This window comes from Lytechinus variegatus, chromosome 1 (assembly GCF_018143015.1).
Source record: "Lytechinus variegatus isolate NC3 chromosome 1, Lvar_3.0, whole genome shotgun sequence".
In the NCBI taxonomy this organism is placed as follows: domain Eukaryota; kingdom Metazoa; phylum Echinodermata; class Echinoidea; order Temnopleuroida; family Toxopneustidae; genus Lytechinus; species Lytechinus variegatus.
The window spans coordinates 49650722-49668369 of record NC_054740.1 but is presented as its reverse complement, the minus strand read 5'-3'; the positions used below and the strand labels follow the sequence as shown (position 1 = coordinate 49668369).

General features: G+C 37.6%; 1 protein-coding gene across 1 annotated transcript; it reads left to right on the top strand.

Moving 5' to 3' along the window:
- The first annotated feature begins 858 nt into the window (after nt 1-858).
- LOC121415637 lies at nt 859-10255 on the top strand. The gene is made up of 5 exons (XM_041608928.1): nt 859-1723; nt 4282-4405; nt 5520-5648; nt 6180-6296; nt 9159-10255. The coding sequence occupies exons 1-5, from the start codon at nt 864-866 to the stop codon at nt 9231-9233; spliced, it is 1305 nt and encodes a 434-aa protein (XP_041464862.1). The 5' UTR covers nt 859-863; the 3' UTR covers nt 9234-10255.
- Nucleotides 10256-17648: the final 7393 nt, after the last annotated feature.

Below are 17648 nucleotides of genomic sequence, written 5' to 3'. Positions count from 1 at the left end.
AAGGTTGCCTTCATCAACAAAATCTGATATGCTTAATCTGATATGATACTTTGTAACTAAGCCTTAGACCGTAATATAGCTCCAGTTGAACATACTGTGTGATAAATATATTTTGTTTATTTACAAAGGATTCAACAGAGAAGGAGAATACTAAATTGGAACGGAGAGACGAGAAATGCTTGGAGATGTCAATGATCATCACACAGCAGAGTTTACAACAAGACGAACATGAACAAAAGTCTGCCTCTAAACTTGGCCAGGAGTCAGATGCAAAAAGTTTGGAAGACATCAGGAAACAAATTAGAGCAGAAGAGGCTGAACGTCTTCGCATCAGTTGGGAGAAACTAAAGAAGCAAAAACAAGAACTGCAGGAAATGCAGGAGCAGCATCAAATGAGGAAGATGGAAATGCTTCATGGAGAGCAGGCAGAACTCAACTTGGACAGATCTCAACGTATTTATCCACAAAAGTCAAAGTTACACAGAAGGATCATTGACACTACAAGTATTGTACCCAGTAGTGATGCAGATGAGCTGGATGGAATTGAAGACATGAGCATTGGAGTTGAAAGGTCAAGAAAAGGGAAAAAGAAAGACAAGTGTGACAAGCTTCGAATCACGAGCATCTACCAGTGATTGTACATCAAGATATTCTGAGTCAATCTCTGAGAGTGACAGCGGGTCAAACGACTTGTCAACATCTGATACGGAGGATGTGAAAAAGTTTGATGATGAAGTCATAAGAGATATGCGGGATAGTTCAGTATATGTCACAAAAGTAAGGAAGTCCTCTACCTCCTGGAATGGGCATAAGAAGAAGTCAGAGTATATAATTCAAGGCATTGCTGCCCCTACTGTGAAAAAATGGTATCCAACTTTGCTCAGCATGTTCTGGGAAAACAGCATCATGATGAACAAGAAGTTGTAGAGATAATGAGCCATGACAAACAAAGCAAAGAAATACAAAAAAAAGTGAAAGGATCTTCTGGCAATGCAATCCTTAGAAACAAAGGGGACAACATGCATAATGTAAAGGTCTTGCATAAGAAAAGCGGGGAGTTACTGTTGTCTAGGCGATTGAATGAAGATGAAACTTCCTTTGCCAAAGAAGACTATGGACCCTGTCCTTCTTGCTTTGAGTGGTTACGAATTACGATCATTGCGCGCCACCAACAGAATTGCCCTGCTTCTGCAGTCATGCGCCTTCTGAGTAGGCTTCTTCTTCATTTAAGAACACTAGCCCGACCAGCCACAGGAATATTTCTGGAAGATTTCTTAGTCCCCGCCCATTTTGCAGATGTGGCAGAAGCAGCACTACTGACATGCAGTCCTGATGAGAGAGATCCAGAAAATTTGAAGACACCATCTCATGCCTTAAAATTAGGCAGTGATCTCAAAAGGCTTGCCTCAATGACCTTAGTAAGTGCCATCAAGTCTGGAGATGAAGGAAGGAGAAGAAGGGCAAAGGACTTTCTGAAGTTAATGGAAATAGAATGGTCAACAAAGCTGGAGAGAGTGCTGCTTCAGGAGAGGAAGCACAGGAAGAAGGTGCCTCTGCCTCTGCCCGCTGACATTGAGAAGTTTGCTACACATCTCAAAGATGAAGCAAGACGTGCAGACCTTGATGATCACTCATTCTCCAACTACAAGAAAGTGGTGCTAATCGCTGAAGCCAGCCTTATTGCATACAATAGAAGAAGGCCAGGAGAAGTACAGGCTTTAAGGTAAGAAAAAGTTTTCAAAATGTGTTTTAGAGTGCATGTTATGCTGTTACATCTTGGCATTTTAGGCAGCGTATGCCCGCATATGAAGAATTGGGCAAAAACACTGGTATACCATAAATATGGTATGGGTAAGCTTTGCACACGTTAAGAGCATGCTTAAACATGCTGGCAAGGTCATCAAAAAGTTTAGCGCAAATTCAAAATTGTTCTTTTCACCATTGGTTTCAAGAAAAGTGGATGAGGAATCAACATGATTCTCTCCAAAATGCCTGCAAAATAAATATATCCATATCATACTCAAAACAAAAATGCTAAATTTTGTGTACTTTTTTCAAAAAGAAAAAATGTAAAATTCTGTGTAATAAGTGAAAGGAAAGTTCTCCATGTTGGCAGCCAGTTTGTGTCTGTAGGTTGCCAACTCAGGGATGCCCATCAGAGGTGTAAATCAAAATTTTGAAAATTAGGAACTTTTGAACTTTGCTAAAATTTTCAAAGTTTGATTGTTGTATTTTTCTTCATTCACTGACAACAAATTAATGTCAGGGTAAATTCTCCTTTAAGTAAGATTTGAGTGATATATGGATGGGCGTTTTTCATATGAAATGGGAGTTAATTCAATATCAATATCCATCTAAGTTTGGTATGCTGTTTTTGTATTGCCTGAGCGAATGTTCATAGGGACACAGCGATCAAAATTCTGTATGTCCGGCTCTCTGTTAAAGTTTCGGTTAACCTTTTTGAAATTGCTCCTGTTAGAATAAACTCTCTTCATTTGTAACCAAGCCTGCAAGTTATGACGTGCATCCAGGTCACATGACAAGGTCAAAGGTCACATCACATGGTCATTTAATTGCAGTCAAATTGTAGGTAAATTTGGTTACTGGTAATCTTTTTAAAATTGTTCCTGTTTTAACAGTTTACCCTTATACAAATTTTGTACAATCTTGTTTGACTAGCTTGTAACAAGCTTGTTTAACTAGCTTGCGACTAGCTAGTTTCGTTCCAAATATGTAAATGAGTTGCACGCTTGTTTGCTCAAACTAGCTTGCAGCAAGCTATAGAACTAGCTCAGTGACTAGCTTGTATTGGAACGCAACCAGCTTGACACTAGCTAGTAAAACAAGCTTGCAACAAACTAGTTTGGCAAGCGTGCAGCTCATTTGCATATTTGGAACAAAACTAGCTAGTTAAACAAGATTGCGACAAGCTTGTAATTGAGCAAGCTAGTTTGGTAAGCGTGATATAGCTAGTTGGACAAGGTGTGGGAGCTAGTTGGGCAAGCATGCAGCTTGCTGAAAACAAGCTAGTGGCAAGCTTGTTCAAGCAAAACCAGCTTCCCACAAGTTATTTGAAACAAGCTTGCTTGCAAGCTAGTTCTGCAGCTTCTTCATGTAAAGCTTGCCATGCTAGTCTGCCATACTTTGAATTAATTTTGAGTTGTATCTCCCATACACTGGTATTTGAGTAAATATACTTTTTTCCTGGTTAGTTATTCTTGAATTCCTGTTTAATTAGGTGTAATTGAAATATATTATTGAAATTCGATACATGTTGTTTATTGATCGATCTTAACATTTAGGAAAAATATTAAATTGGATTAAATTATCAGTAATGGAGTTAATCAAATAGATTGTACAAAAATACTGAACTGCACACACCCTGTGTTTTGTATGCAAATTACCTAATTTGCATATAGAGCTTGTTTTTGCCACGGTCCAGTTGCAAGCATGCAGTTTGCAACAAAGTTATTTGCAAGCTTTTCACTCCCATATCCACTCTTAAAAATTTTCCTGTGGATTTCTTTCTCCACCTATCTTGCAAATTTTCTGGAAAGCTTAATTGTCCCTAGCTAGCCACCATCCTTTTTCTTGCCAGCTTGTCACTCTCCTTTTTTTGCGAGTTAGTCAGAGAATTGTTTAAATAGTGGCATGCTTGCAACTAACTGTAAAAAATTCCAGCAAGCTAGTCAAATTTTATGACAAACTTGTTATTATATCTCATTTACTACCTAACTTGGAATATAGGTGCACTATAAGGTACCTTCCCATTTGGATGCACTTCATGGTCACATGACAAGGTCACAGATCATATGATAAGGTCATTTGAGGTCAATTTTCAAATTCCTTTTGCTTATTTGTTTCAGTCTTATTACAACTAAACTTGAGTCAAAGCTGCACTATGAGACCTTTCATGTATCGACATACACTGTACCTGAAGTTAACGTGTCAAGGTCCAAGATCATTTTACCTTTAACCTGCTTAAAAAGGTGTATTGCGAGATCGGGCGACACTAGTTGTTCAAGAACCATCTTGTGTTGTTTATGCAATACTCTACCAGCATGCAAAACTTTGTGGCGATTGTGTGACCTTTGCAAGATCTGAAAGGAAGGGGGCCAAATATGCCTTCTCGTCACCCTTAATCCCTCCCCCATGGTGTCTCAAGACACAAAATATTCATTGGATTGGGATTAAGCAGATGCCTTTCACCTACTACTTAGCTTTATTTGAGCAAACCAGGTATGATTGTATATTGATAATGTATTTTGTCTGTCCTGATAGCTTGTCTGACTACAAGGCCAGACGTAGCGGTGAAGACGAAGTTTGCCCGGAAGTTGTTGGGAAGCTAACGCAATTTGAACACTATCTGCTGAAGACACAAGATGTCATAATGATTAGAGGCAAGGTAAAGTGCATCGATTAAGCTGTGCCAAACACTGTATGTAAAAAGTATTCAAGGGCCGGTGTTTCCACTGTTTTCTTCTACTATCCCAATATGCTTTCTAATCCGGGGGGGGGGGGCCACTTCCATTGAAGAGTGGATACCATGGGTGTCCAAAAAAACAAGTAAAAAGGGTATTTAAATCAAGACAGGGCAAGTTACGTACGTAACGTAATAAGGGTGTCAAAAACGCTAAAATACTGAAAAAGGGTATATATTTCACTAGGAAAGCTACGTGTTTAGGGTCCAATTTGCGAGGGTATAAAAACACTAAAAGATTGCACCAACACTACGTGCTTAGGGTCCGATTTGAGCGAGGTGTGTGAGGTGGGGCAGTACGAAATCCAAAGTAAGTAAAGGTTAAGCCGAAGTTCGTAATCGCTGTGTTTTGTTTAGGGGTCAAATTAAGGGAATTTTTGTCAAGGGTACCATTTTGATTCCAATACTTGTTAAGGGTATTGATTCACACGCCAATACTCGTTAAGGGGTGCATTTTCAGAACATAGAAAATACTTGTTTAGGGTGCTTTTTGAAACCCCATGGACACGCATGGTATCCACTCGTCAATGGAAGTGCCCCCCCCCCCCCCCCGTATTTCTAATAAACTTCGAAACTCAAAATTAGCATGAGAGAGTCACCAAGGACAAAGACATGCGATACCTAGCTAGTATGGAAACACATTCATTATCTTGATATTGATAATTGCATGAATACATTATTATGGTATTTGAACGTCTAATTTCTGAGATCACAATTTCGTTTTCTTTTTAAAGCATGAAAATTTGATTTGTATCTTATTGTCCATTCCGAGGGGGGGGTGTCAATGCTGTGCAAGAACTACACACTTGTTTATTGATTCATTATTATTCAAAGGCTAAAACCCAATCATTCAAACAGTGCAAAATATTAGTAGAATTGTTAAAGATTTGTGGTTATATCATTCATGCTTGTTGTGTTGTAGCGATATGTCCTCCCCTATAGGTACCAACTTTGAATTTTTAGGGTTGGTGCTAATTGAACATATTTAGTTAAGTTTTCCAGCTAGATAATGTATTCTTCCATTGTTTCCATTATTTAGCATGGCAAATTTGTTCCCCTTCTGGTTAGTGCGGACATTAAGCCTCTTCTAGACTTTGTGACATCAGCTAATGTGAGACAAGATGCAGGGATATCCTCATCAAATCCATATGTGTTTGCAAACAGTGGTAAGAATCATATATTTATATATTGAGCTTTATAATGATAAAGTTTTTTTCCCAAATAAAAATAAAATAGACTTATAGATTCAAATGTGTGTTTATGATATACCACAACAAATTTTTTCCCAATATATTATTTTCTTGTGCTTTTTTATCCCATTTATTTGGATTTTGATGGAGGATATATCTAATCCTGATCAAATGTGATCAAAATCGATTTAAGGACTAATTCAATTTCAAAATTTGTATATTTGTAGAGGAGATAATGATCTGATTAAATTTCTGTTTGTGAGCTTTAAAGTTTATAGAATCTATTAAATTCTGAAAAAGTTTATTTTTTAGATACCTAAAGAACATATAACAGGAAAATAATGGATTTGACCATGAGCTAATATTATTTTTAATGCAGTGGATATTACAAGGGAGCTGTAAGAATAATTTGCTTACTATCCTACGTCATGCGCGCCATTCTGGTGAAGCATACGTAAGGTACGTTTTTCTGACAAAGTTTGCTTACTGAAGAAACGGCACAGATGGTGGCAGGAGTCATCAGAGGGGGTCATGCGGTAGCATCTGTGGCACATGAAGCAGAGCTTGTATCCCCAGAGAGAATCCGGGCTACAAATTGCCGACGTTTTATGGCCACTATGATCCAGGTAGACATTAATTCTAACTTTGAAAATTAAGAAAACAAATAAAAAAGGAAACGACATCAGTGTTATTAGTCAGTATTTTGTACAAAGGAACAATTTGGAATACTTCTTGGTTTTTGTTTGAGGTTGGAGCACACGTACATGCAGCGTTCTCGCCAGTGTATAATACGCATGGTGCAAACACCATGCGTGCGGAAATGGAGACCAAGTGGAACCATGCGTAAAATTTCAGTGACATGCGTGGCGACATGCGTGGAAAAATTAAATGGAAATATTCAGAAAAAAATAATACACTCCATGAACTCATCTTAGTGATATCAACTTCATTTATCGGGTTGCGCCGAAGTCCCACCAACTTAAGACCACTTACAGGCCTACTACGGCTAGGAAAGTGGCAAGGTGCCCAGCTAGCTCGCGGCTGCTATTGCGGGCATATGACGGCACGGTACGGTCGTTCCGTTGCCTATTCCCCCGTCTGCCCCGCAAATCACACCGGCTATGCTCCATGACCTACCGGTAGCTGCGCTTACTGATATGATAGGAGTGGAACTAGGAATAAATGCATTGTATATACAAGGAACATGTACTTGTTCTGTGTTTGTCATTTATCCCGCCCTCTATACACACAATGAACGAATAGCAAAGGAGTTGAACTGTGTTTGTCATTTTATCCCGCCCTCTCTGCACACAATGAATGAATAGCAAAGGAGTTTGAGAACTGTGCGTGACCGCTATGGTGCATGGATGTTAGGCCTGGGACGATTGTCATTTTTACCATTCAATTATTTCCTGAAAAAATAATTGAATGATTCGATTGTTCGTCGGGAATCAGGTCTTTTAAGTCACAATAGTTGACCTACTTTATGGTGAAATCTCCATCAAATTCATATGTTTAGAATAAATGAAAGTAGGACCTTTTTCCCCTTCTCCATGATATTTATATCAAAAGAAACTACATGAAATGAGATTAAACTTTCAGTTTATTGTTCCAATGAAAATCCTTCCTAAATCCATGCTGGTACTCTGGTATTATGCATGCATCCCTCCAAGTGCCACACCCCTGCATATGAATGAATCAGCCCAGATCAGCCGACCGAGTCCAAAGCCCAAAGATGTAAACAACTCATTCATGAACTATTCTTTGAGACTGACCCCAGGTGGAGCATTTCTTGAACAATTTCATCCCTTGCCCACACCATGTCCCCACCCCCACTTGTGGCACTGCCCATGATTCAACACATGTATTCAAAAAAAAATATTTTGCAAAATATTTAATTTGAAATACCTTTTAAAATTACGATTTTTTATCATTTGAACCTACATGTATAACTGGGTCTATTTTTGGAGACTAGTCGAGAAAGTACCGGTGAAGACGGGCGCATGTTGGAATGTAGTTTTCATTGTGTGAGGGGGATAGAAAAAAGGTTGCATTATTGTTTTGAAACATGAAAGGAATTCTCCAGCTCCCACCCTTATCTTTCTCTCTCCCTCACACACACACAGATGGGGAGGGGTCAATTTATTTCTGAAGTCATGACCTCTCCTGATAAGGGAACCACTGCCTTCTTCTTTGTTTCCCCAAAAGTTTCATTGGCTATCCGAAGGTCCAATCAGCTCAAGTGAGCTTGGTTGTGTGTTTTCTTATTGTTTTGTGCACGCAGACAATGAACTCATTTTGTGAATCGAGGGCAAGGTTGGGTGGGATTAAAAAAAATTTGGAGCGCTTTCATGTTGGTGTGTAACTGTGAATGTAATACAATCATTGATTATTTTTGAAAAATTATCTCGGTAACATAATTTTTAAACCTGTATGAAGTGTCATCATTGTTTTCTTGTCATTTTGTTATTATTACTTGGGTATTCGAGTTCTCCCAATGTCATAATCGGGATCTGCCGAACGTTCGATTTGTGTAAATTTTGCTAATCGATTGGTGATTGGCGGCATGCCAATCGAACCATTCAATGTTTACTCCCAGGCCTAGCATTTATGTGCATTTGTGTGGGCTTAAAAATACGCCACAATGGGGCTTCCTTGGCGTCTCTATTTGATGAAAAGGCCGTCGCTTCCGCGCTCCCACCCCCCGGGAGTGGCAGCACAAGTCCCCGACATGGGTGAATTTTTTTCTGGCGAGAACGCTGCGTACATGCTCATTGGATGGCGTCAAATACCTCTATTCTTTATTCATATAATTGTACATTCCGCCCTCTGTTAACTGGTTTCATGTGGATCTCTTCATCATCCAGACATATCCACAGTCATGTTTTTGCAGATGTGCAAATGTTACAGAAGTAGGCTAGAGAACTTCAGCTAGAAATGGGTGGGCAGCTAAATGTATTCCAGATTGATTCACCCATATCTAGCCAAATCATTTACTTTTATTGGGATGAACTGTGGTCAAAACGTGGGTAGATATAAAATAAGAGAGGTCAGACTTTACCTTAGTTGTATATTTGATTATTTACTTAAAGTTTGTTTACATCTTATGTGCAGGTAACTTTGACCTTAAACATGAAACATGTTGAAAACATACTCAATAATATTCAATGAAAGGTTGAGTTTAGCTTGCCTGTTTTCATTCTGTAGAAAATGTGCTTATGTAAACTGAAGTATTTCACTTATTTATCAGACCATGCTAGTTTTATTTGGGACTGTATAGAAAAAAAAATCATATTGTCCAATTTTCTGTGCAAACTCTGTACTAGGCATATAAAGGGGTGTTTCATTATCACCAAGGCACTAATTTTGCTTTCTATTTGTCATTTCACATGCACTTCTTCATTATATTAGCTAGTTGTATTATTCACAATGCTCACATTATCAACACAAACTCCGTACCTCATGTATCTGTTTCCTTTGATGTTCAGGGACTTGATGTTAGCCCACAACAACAAAAATGGATCATCGATCATCTGGGCCATACTTTAGTTAGATGTGCATAATGTATACTACAGGGCAACATCGGATATTTTGGAGAGGACTGATATTTCAAAGATCCTATTAATGATGGATACAGGAAGGATAGCAGAATTCAAACGAAGGCAAATTAAAGACATCCAACTTGATGGTGAGACAATAGAATTCATTACATATTTAGCTCTACTTTATCTCTCTTTTATGATCTCTTCTAAACTTTTATCGTTCCTGTTTTGCATTGGATTATGGAGTGCCAGAAAAATGGTCTTCAAAGACCTGGGGTAGAACAAGAAACTAAATTTATTTTCATGTATTATAATAGGTCAACTTTAGGTATGAATGGTTATCATCATGAAGCCTGGTAAAAATACACTCTCTTACAGGGTTAGTTCACACCTAATATGTTGCAATTTCAATAAAATGAGAATAATTTGAACTGCATATTAAAAAAGGAATAATCAAAATTGGTGAAGAAAGAAATAAATTACTCATTTACATATTTTTGCAAATTACTCTTCGCTTTAAAAATCGGCAACACTGATGACATATACAATCGGCTCTCCAATCATATTTTATGTGAAATACTACTTTTTACCTTTTTTCTAAAACGTTTCATATTTTCTAAACCTTTAGACAACATGTCGATGAAAATGGTTTTCTACACAACATACAGTTTTCAAGGGTCTATTTTTTGAGAAATATAGAAGATGTGAAATTTCATGTACAGTATGTAAGTTTCTGTGAAGACTTTCATACAAGTAGAGGTGATTGGAAAGGCTGGGATATAGGTCATTGTACTCAGCTATTTTGAATTGGTTTTTCCTGAAGGCAAAATGTCACTTTTGAAAAATCACATGGGTAATTTTTCATGATGTATCAGCAGTACATTTTAGCATTTTTTGTGCAATTTTCAAAGTATGCTCATTCAAGCATGACACAATGACAACCTTTCATGTTCACACAACATGTGATCAGTGTTGCAGTGCCTTGATGCTCGGCCTTGGCCTTAAGGCGCCTTAAGGCCTATTTTTTCAAAGCCTTGGCCTTGAACATTTAAGCCTTGGCCTTGAGAGGGCCTTGGCCTTGAGGATTTTGAGCCTTGAAATTTCAAGGCATTTTCAAGGCATTTTGTATTTTGTACTTTCATTTGTTTTATAAAAGTAATTATGTTTCAATTGTTCTGTATATCTAATGACACTAAATACTACCAGTCAGTAGCAGCAGAAGCAGTAAGTGTACTTAGCAGTGCCATCAATTGCAATTATCATCACATAATTATGTAACAAAGAGAAGTGATGAAAATTAATATTTATTGGTAATATGATGTAATCATGACTAATAAGGATAATGACAATATCAATAATAATGATAATAATTATGATAGGATTATAGTCAGTGGCGTAACTACAGGGGGGGGGCATGGGGGCACGTGCCCCCCCCCCCCATCGGCTGACTAAAAAAGGAGGAAAAAAGGGAGAAAGGAAGAGAAACGTGGGAAAGAAGACATTGAATGTTCATTATAATGTTATAATTATGTTATGTTACATTACATAAGGAACATTTTTTCATATAATTGAAACATAATTGGCTCAGGGCATATATGTCTTCATTGTTCCTGGTTCTCCCATTGCCTGTTTACCGAGATATATAATCTTGTTATACTAAAACCTCCCGTTTTCAAGTCAATATACACCAAACTACCAAATGTATTTCCTTGCACTTCGAGTTATTCTTTTACATGTACAATAGTATGCTTCTTTTTCATGAATACTTTAAGTGATTGTCCCATTTTAAGGTCTTAATATAAAACATTTCCTGTCCGTGCTTACGTTCGCAGTAGTGGATTGGTGAAAGATGTCTGCTCTCCATCAATTCCTAGAATGAGTCCTTAAAATGTCCCCTTTTTCTGTTTTCTGATCTGAATATCAAAAATTTTCAGCTTGCGCTTCGCGCTCGCATCATTTGGTTAGTGAACTACGTAAGGTCTTCTTGAATTCCTACAAACAAGCCTTAAAATGCCCCTCTTCAGGTCTGAATTTCCTAAATTTTCAGCTCGCGCTTCGCGCTCGCAAGATTTGATTAGTGAGATGGGTATGTTAATCATGATTACAAGTGCTTTATGTGCATGTTTAGATGTAAATCTAACAAAATCAGCAAGCGCTTATTGGCACTCCCATTAAATGACTATGGTGAGATGTGTATAATCTTAATAGATAAAAGATTCCTAAAATATAGTCCTTAAAATCTTCCTGTTTTGGGTCAATATCTACAAAAATTTCAGTTCGCGCTTCGCGCTCGCATTATTTAGCGAGACAGGTACGTATCATGATTACAAAAGATTGATTGTAATGTCCCTTTTTAGGTTTGAATATCAAAAATTTTAAGCTCGCGCGAACATGTCCATTTATTGTCACTGTCCTTACAAAAATATCTCTATTAGGTCAGTATACGTGGCAACTGGGCGCGCTTCGCGAGCTCACTAGGCAGTTCCGAATTTTTGCTGGTGCCCCCCAATGCCGTGACCCACGGTACGCCACTGATTACAGGAATAATTCTGACAGATCTGACTGCAATTTTGATTTTCATACTTTAAAAATAGCTTACTCTAAAGAATGATAACAAGGTTGATTTCTATCCCATTAGGTTTTCCTTGTATTATTTTCTTTGACCAACAAGAATGTTTTAAGTCTTAATGATATTCTGAAAAGATTCGGTAAACTTGAACACAAACTTCAATTTCGTCATTTCCAAATGGGCTATGGCATCAATGGCATGATGAGCCAAAAAAAATTTGAGGGACCAAGCATGGCATACTGAGCAAAATTTTAGGTTTCAAAATCAACAAATTTTGGATTGTGCTTGCATAAATTATTGTTAAGGTTCGCATTCAATTTACACCAAAAAAATGCTTAGAATGTCTAGTTTTTAGGTCGGAATATTACAAATTTTTGAGCTCGCGCTTTGCGCTCGCATTATTTGATTGGTGAGTTATGTATCCTATTTATGAGTCACTAAATGCAGTCCAGAACAGCTTCCTTTTGTGGTCAGTAAAAATTTCAGCTCGTGTTTTGTGCTCGCGTTAATTTGTTTAGTAAGATGCACACCTTTTTCATGATTACAAAAACAGCTCGAAATATTTAAATTTCATTTCTTATTACATCTTATTACAACATCTCGCAAGGATGCCCTTTTAACAGTGATTAGCACCATAATTGACCCAAAATCGAGTTTTACAACTTCAAAATTTATTTTTTTTTTTCAAAACCACTTGCTCGCTATGCTTTCTATAGAGGGAAATTAAAGCCTAAATCAAAATATCTGTCTTATCAATTAGAAATCACTTAAAAAAAGCTTTGCTGAACTGCACCAAAATTCTCATTTTGACTTTGTAAGTGCATTTTTGGCTTTGACCCCCCCCCCCCAAAAAAAAAAAAATACATTCTGCCTCCCCTGTACCAGGTAGAGGAGAAAGACATATGTTGAGAATGGGCATGCGAGGATCAGATCACCTTGGTAATAATAATTATTGCAATGTGTATCGCCTAGAACAATAAAATGTTTTTATGTCTAAATCTACATGATCTATCATGAAATTATTTTTGTTTTAAATGTACAAGGGTCAAAAATTTTGCTCGCTCACACCTTTTATACATTTGGTCCTGTGTCATGTATGCCGCCTAAGCATTGTTGTCTAATTTTTTTTCAATAATTATATTGTTCAATTGAAATGCCTTGGCCTTGAGGTTTTCAGGCCTTGGCCTTGGCCTTGGGTTTCCATGCCTTGGCCTCAGCCTTGGTTATTGAAGCCTTGGCCTTGGGTATTAAAGCCTTGGCCTTAGCCTTGGCCTTGGCCTTTGAGGTTTGAGCCTTGACTACAACACTGCATGTGATACTAGGTCATAAGTGACCCTCCACAACTACAATATGAGTGAAAAGTCACAAAATCATTTTCAGATTATTACATAAGTTCAAAGTACATTCTCTAAGCTTTAAAATGATATCACGAAATACATATTTAAGTGGAACATTGACTAATGATGTGACAAACTGCTGCAAAACGGTAGTCATAGCAAGGAGACTTTCTGAGAAAAATGCAATTGAAGTTTTTGTTCTGCTGTTTTCATCCTTATAGGATGAATCAAATAATGCTGCAGAATCTGTACTCAAAGACATGATTCATTACGTGTTACAAATGACCAAACCCATTTTTAACCCTATACAAGACAAGTTTCTTTTCTCCACTTGCCATTGGTCAATTTTTATTCCACTGCTTCCGAATAAAATTCACATGGCCCCCCCCTAAATTTTTTTGTTGATGACCTTTTTTCTGGGGGGGGGGGCTTGTCAAATTATTTCCTGTGTCCCCCTAAATTATTAGTTAGCCCAAAGTCACTTTCTCAAAGTCGTGGTAGTCCTTTTTATATCTTTTTATTATTTTTTGTGTGTGTTTCTTTTATTTTTGGCTTGTCAGCTTCTCAGTCCATTGGAGCCAGGATAATTCCTCCCATCCCTTTAAAACTAATGATTTTGGAGTGACAAACAGTTTGCAGAATGAGAAAGAAAAAGATATTGTCCTTTCTTGAAAGGCCCTGTTGCATAAGGTTTGAAATCAAACCTTTGTCTTAGATTGCTTGATACTGGGTGGCTGATGCCCATCTAAGGTTTGATTCCGCATGGTTTGATTTCATTTTTTTTATGCAAAAGGGCTAAGGTTATTTTTATAAGCTGAAAAGCAAAGAACAAAATGCAAAAATTGCTGAGAAACGAAAAAGGGAAAGAGCTTCCATGACACCTGCTGAAAAAAATATCTGAAACGAAGAGAATTATACAGACTAAACAGAGACAAGAAAAAGGAAGCTGTTCTACAACACAAAATACAGCAAGAAGAAAAAGAGCAAAGACATTTAGAAAGAGTCTAGGAAGAGCATCAGAAGTTACCAGAAAAAAAGAGGTACAAGAGCATTTGAGAGTGCAGCTCCAGAATGATGGTGAAGACATTCAAAGTCCTGCTGCTCAAAGAAAGTGCCTGCAGCGTGTGAGACAAGCCATGCCTAAACAAGCTGCAGAGTATGTCACTACGGTTCATGGCCTTATAAACAAAGCATCCCCAAGGAAAGTCTCCAGACTAGAAAACATGGATATCAAGACCACGAAGGAGTCGAGGATGGATAAGTCTATGATAGAGGCGATTTCAAATATCTTATCTCAGCCCAAACAGTCATCAGCAAGGAGGTCCTTTGGATGCTTTTTGCACATCCTCAAGAAGTACAACCTTCTTAGGATGGCCTCTAGAAATTTCGGAGTTAGCAGAAAACAATAATTCTAAAAAGTTCAAAGCTGGCAGGAAGCGTGTTGCCCGGGAAGGGAAGACTGTCGTGACCAAATTCTGTTTACCTGATAAGAAACTCATCAGCAAGAAGACGGGCAAGCCTGCTAGAATACTTACCACCTCACTGCAAGATGCATATGATCAGTGCAAGATGCATTTGATCAGTTCAAGAAGAAGCATCCATATGTTAACATCAGTAAGGCAATGTTCTTCAAGCTGCGGCCTAAAAATGTGAAAACAAGAGGACAGGCCCACTACAGAGGATGCCTTTGTGAGTACTGCAAAAATGTGTCATTGAAACTTCAAACGGTAAATGCAGCATTGCATGCTCCAACTTTTAAAGGAATCTACGAAGTCTCTTCAACAACACTGTGTAAAAAACAGCCATCAGATACTTACCACAATCCTGATTGTCTCAAGACGAAGTGTGAAAAATGACTGAAATGAAGAAATACAATTTTTGGATACAGGTATAATCCCAATTGGTATTCTGTTTTTTTGTGTTCATGTTGCACATGAAACATTCTTTGGTAATTGTAACTAAATGATCCTACCATTAAAACCAAGCATCTGATTAATGTAATATCTATTTGTTTCTATCTTATATAAAATACAGCACAAAACAACAAGATTTCATCACAACATAATTAGTCTGAAATTTTAAGATAAATGTCACACTCTGGTACCCATATTAATAGAAATACCCATATATGTATGTTTTAAAATATGAAGAAGTTACTAAGATTTTTTCAATTTTTTAAAACTATGTACGGACACAGCTAGAAAAAGAAAGGATGTTTAGATGAAATATGACCAAAGCGACCAGGTCCAATGTTGAAAGAAAAGGCAACGCTTCAAGCTCACCTTCCCGACCATCAACGTTTGTGCTCAAACGCCATCTGTGTAGGGGAAGTATATGCGTGCATGACGCTCTTGTGCTTAACCCACTTTCTGGCAGATGATTGCCGAAACCATGAAGAACTCGAATGTAAGTACATTCAGCAGACTGTTATGTTTGGGTTTGTTTTTTTTTGTGGGGGTCTTAGTAATCTAAAAGTAGTTAGTGCTAGAAACTGTTCCTAGTGTAAAAGATATTTCAATTTGGCCATGAACATAATATCTTAATACATATTTCTGACTAAGTCAGATTAAATTGATTAATATGAATGGCTTAAACTTTGAAATATCACATGAATTAGAATTTTAATTACTGTCACCTAGATCAGTGCTTTCCATCCTCAAGTAGTAAGTAGTGCTTTTCATAGATTTCTGCTACAAAAGACCATTGAATCTTGTGATTCACTCTCAGGAAAGAAATGGAAAGTGATGCTGTATCTGTGTGATCTTTTTTACAGGCCCAGCTTTCTGCCATGGAAATTGAAATTCCATCTTTTAAAAATGATAGCAGTCAGTATGTGCATCAACAAAGACTCACACAAAATTCAGTTTTGTTTATTTAATTAGACACAATTTATGTTCAACATATTCAGTCTTCTTATGTCCATTTTTGTTTCATGGAATACTGAACATTATCAACCTCCAAAATATCATTCTTGATATATGTCATCGATCCAAGCTACGGTGATAGAGACATATCAAATTTTTTATGTAAGACGTGTGTACTACTTTCCTACAAAATACTGTAGAAAGGACACTCTGTAAAAGAAAGAAGGGGACTTCTCTCCATCAGACCGTAGAGGTAAGCATCTGCCCGAGAATAAGACATCTGTAAAAGATGTCCAACAAATCCGTGAACGAGAGTTTCCCAAGAAAGTACCTTACATCCGATCTGAATATTTCCATAATGTACAGGTTGTACCAAGATAAGTGCAGAAACGAAAGAGGTCCTTGTTCTCCCCACGTGTATCGGCAGGTGTTTTGCTCTACATGTAATTACAACTTCTTCTTCCACCATCCAAAGGGCCAATTCAGTAAGTGCTCATGAATCCTTCTTCAGTATGACAGAGAAGAAAAAAGAGAAAGCTCTGGAAGACTACCAGTTTCACTTGACAAGGTGAGAGCTCGAGCAGAAAAGACAGCTCACAAAGAAAGAAGTAAAACAGATCCATCCTTCAAGAGTTTTACCTTTGACCTTCAGCAGACCTTGCCTACTCCTTGTGCTAATGCCAGCCTTTTCTATTACAAGAGGAAATTTTTCACATATCTGACAATGTATGAACAAGATACTGCAGGTGCTACCTGTTACATTTGGTGAGAACACCAAGATTAGAGAGGTGCCTGTGAAATAGGGACTTGCCTCATGAGAGCATTGTTTGACTTGCCAAGTTGCCACCATCCACTAAATATGTAAGTCTCCTCTCTGACTGTTGCGGTGGTCAGAACCGCAACAGATATGTGTCGGCTTGCCTTAATTATGTTGTAAGAACCAGTCCATTGGACGTCATTGACCAGAAGTTTTAGGGACAGTGATTTTCCGTTTCTAAAAATTGCCTTTTCCGTTTCAGAAAATCTCAAATTCCGTTTCAGCATGTCTGAAAACGGAAATTCCGTTTCCCCATAGACTTTGTGTACAAGATAATTGACAATTCCGTTTACATAGAAAACCAATACGCAACGAGTAGCGATGTCAAAATGCTAGCGCTGCTCAAAATTTGCATCTACCAATGTACTAACATCGCTTTAAAATCCATATTAATCGAAGAGATTCAAGCTCATAAAATATTTAGGGAAACATAATCAACATGAATATATTCTCACCTTTCATATTATTAGCATTATTTTATTGTTAAATGGGATTTTATCGCTGATTTGGGGACTTTTCGGACATCGTTTTGATCAGTCGACGACTTCCGAATATCCGCCATTTTGGATTTGATGAATCACTGTGATCATTATATTATGACCGAACGTAGAGGGCAGCAACACACGGCCGGATTCTGCCTTCTATGCGGACGTAAGTGTAAACTAGTTTGGATACGATCGAGTGATGGAGAGGCTCGAGTGTAGTTACGATGTGTTGATTGTCATGATTGTTGTTGCAAAGTGAGATCGTGTTTTTTCAGTTGATATTCGTATTTTGTTGAGGATTTGGGATTAATTTCTGTTGCTTTTTTGTGCATTTTGAGAAAAAACATGTTTTCCGTTTGAAAAG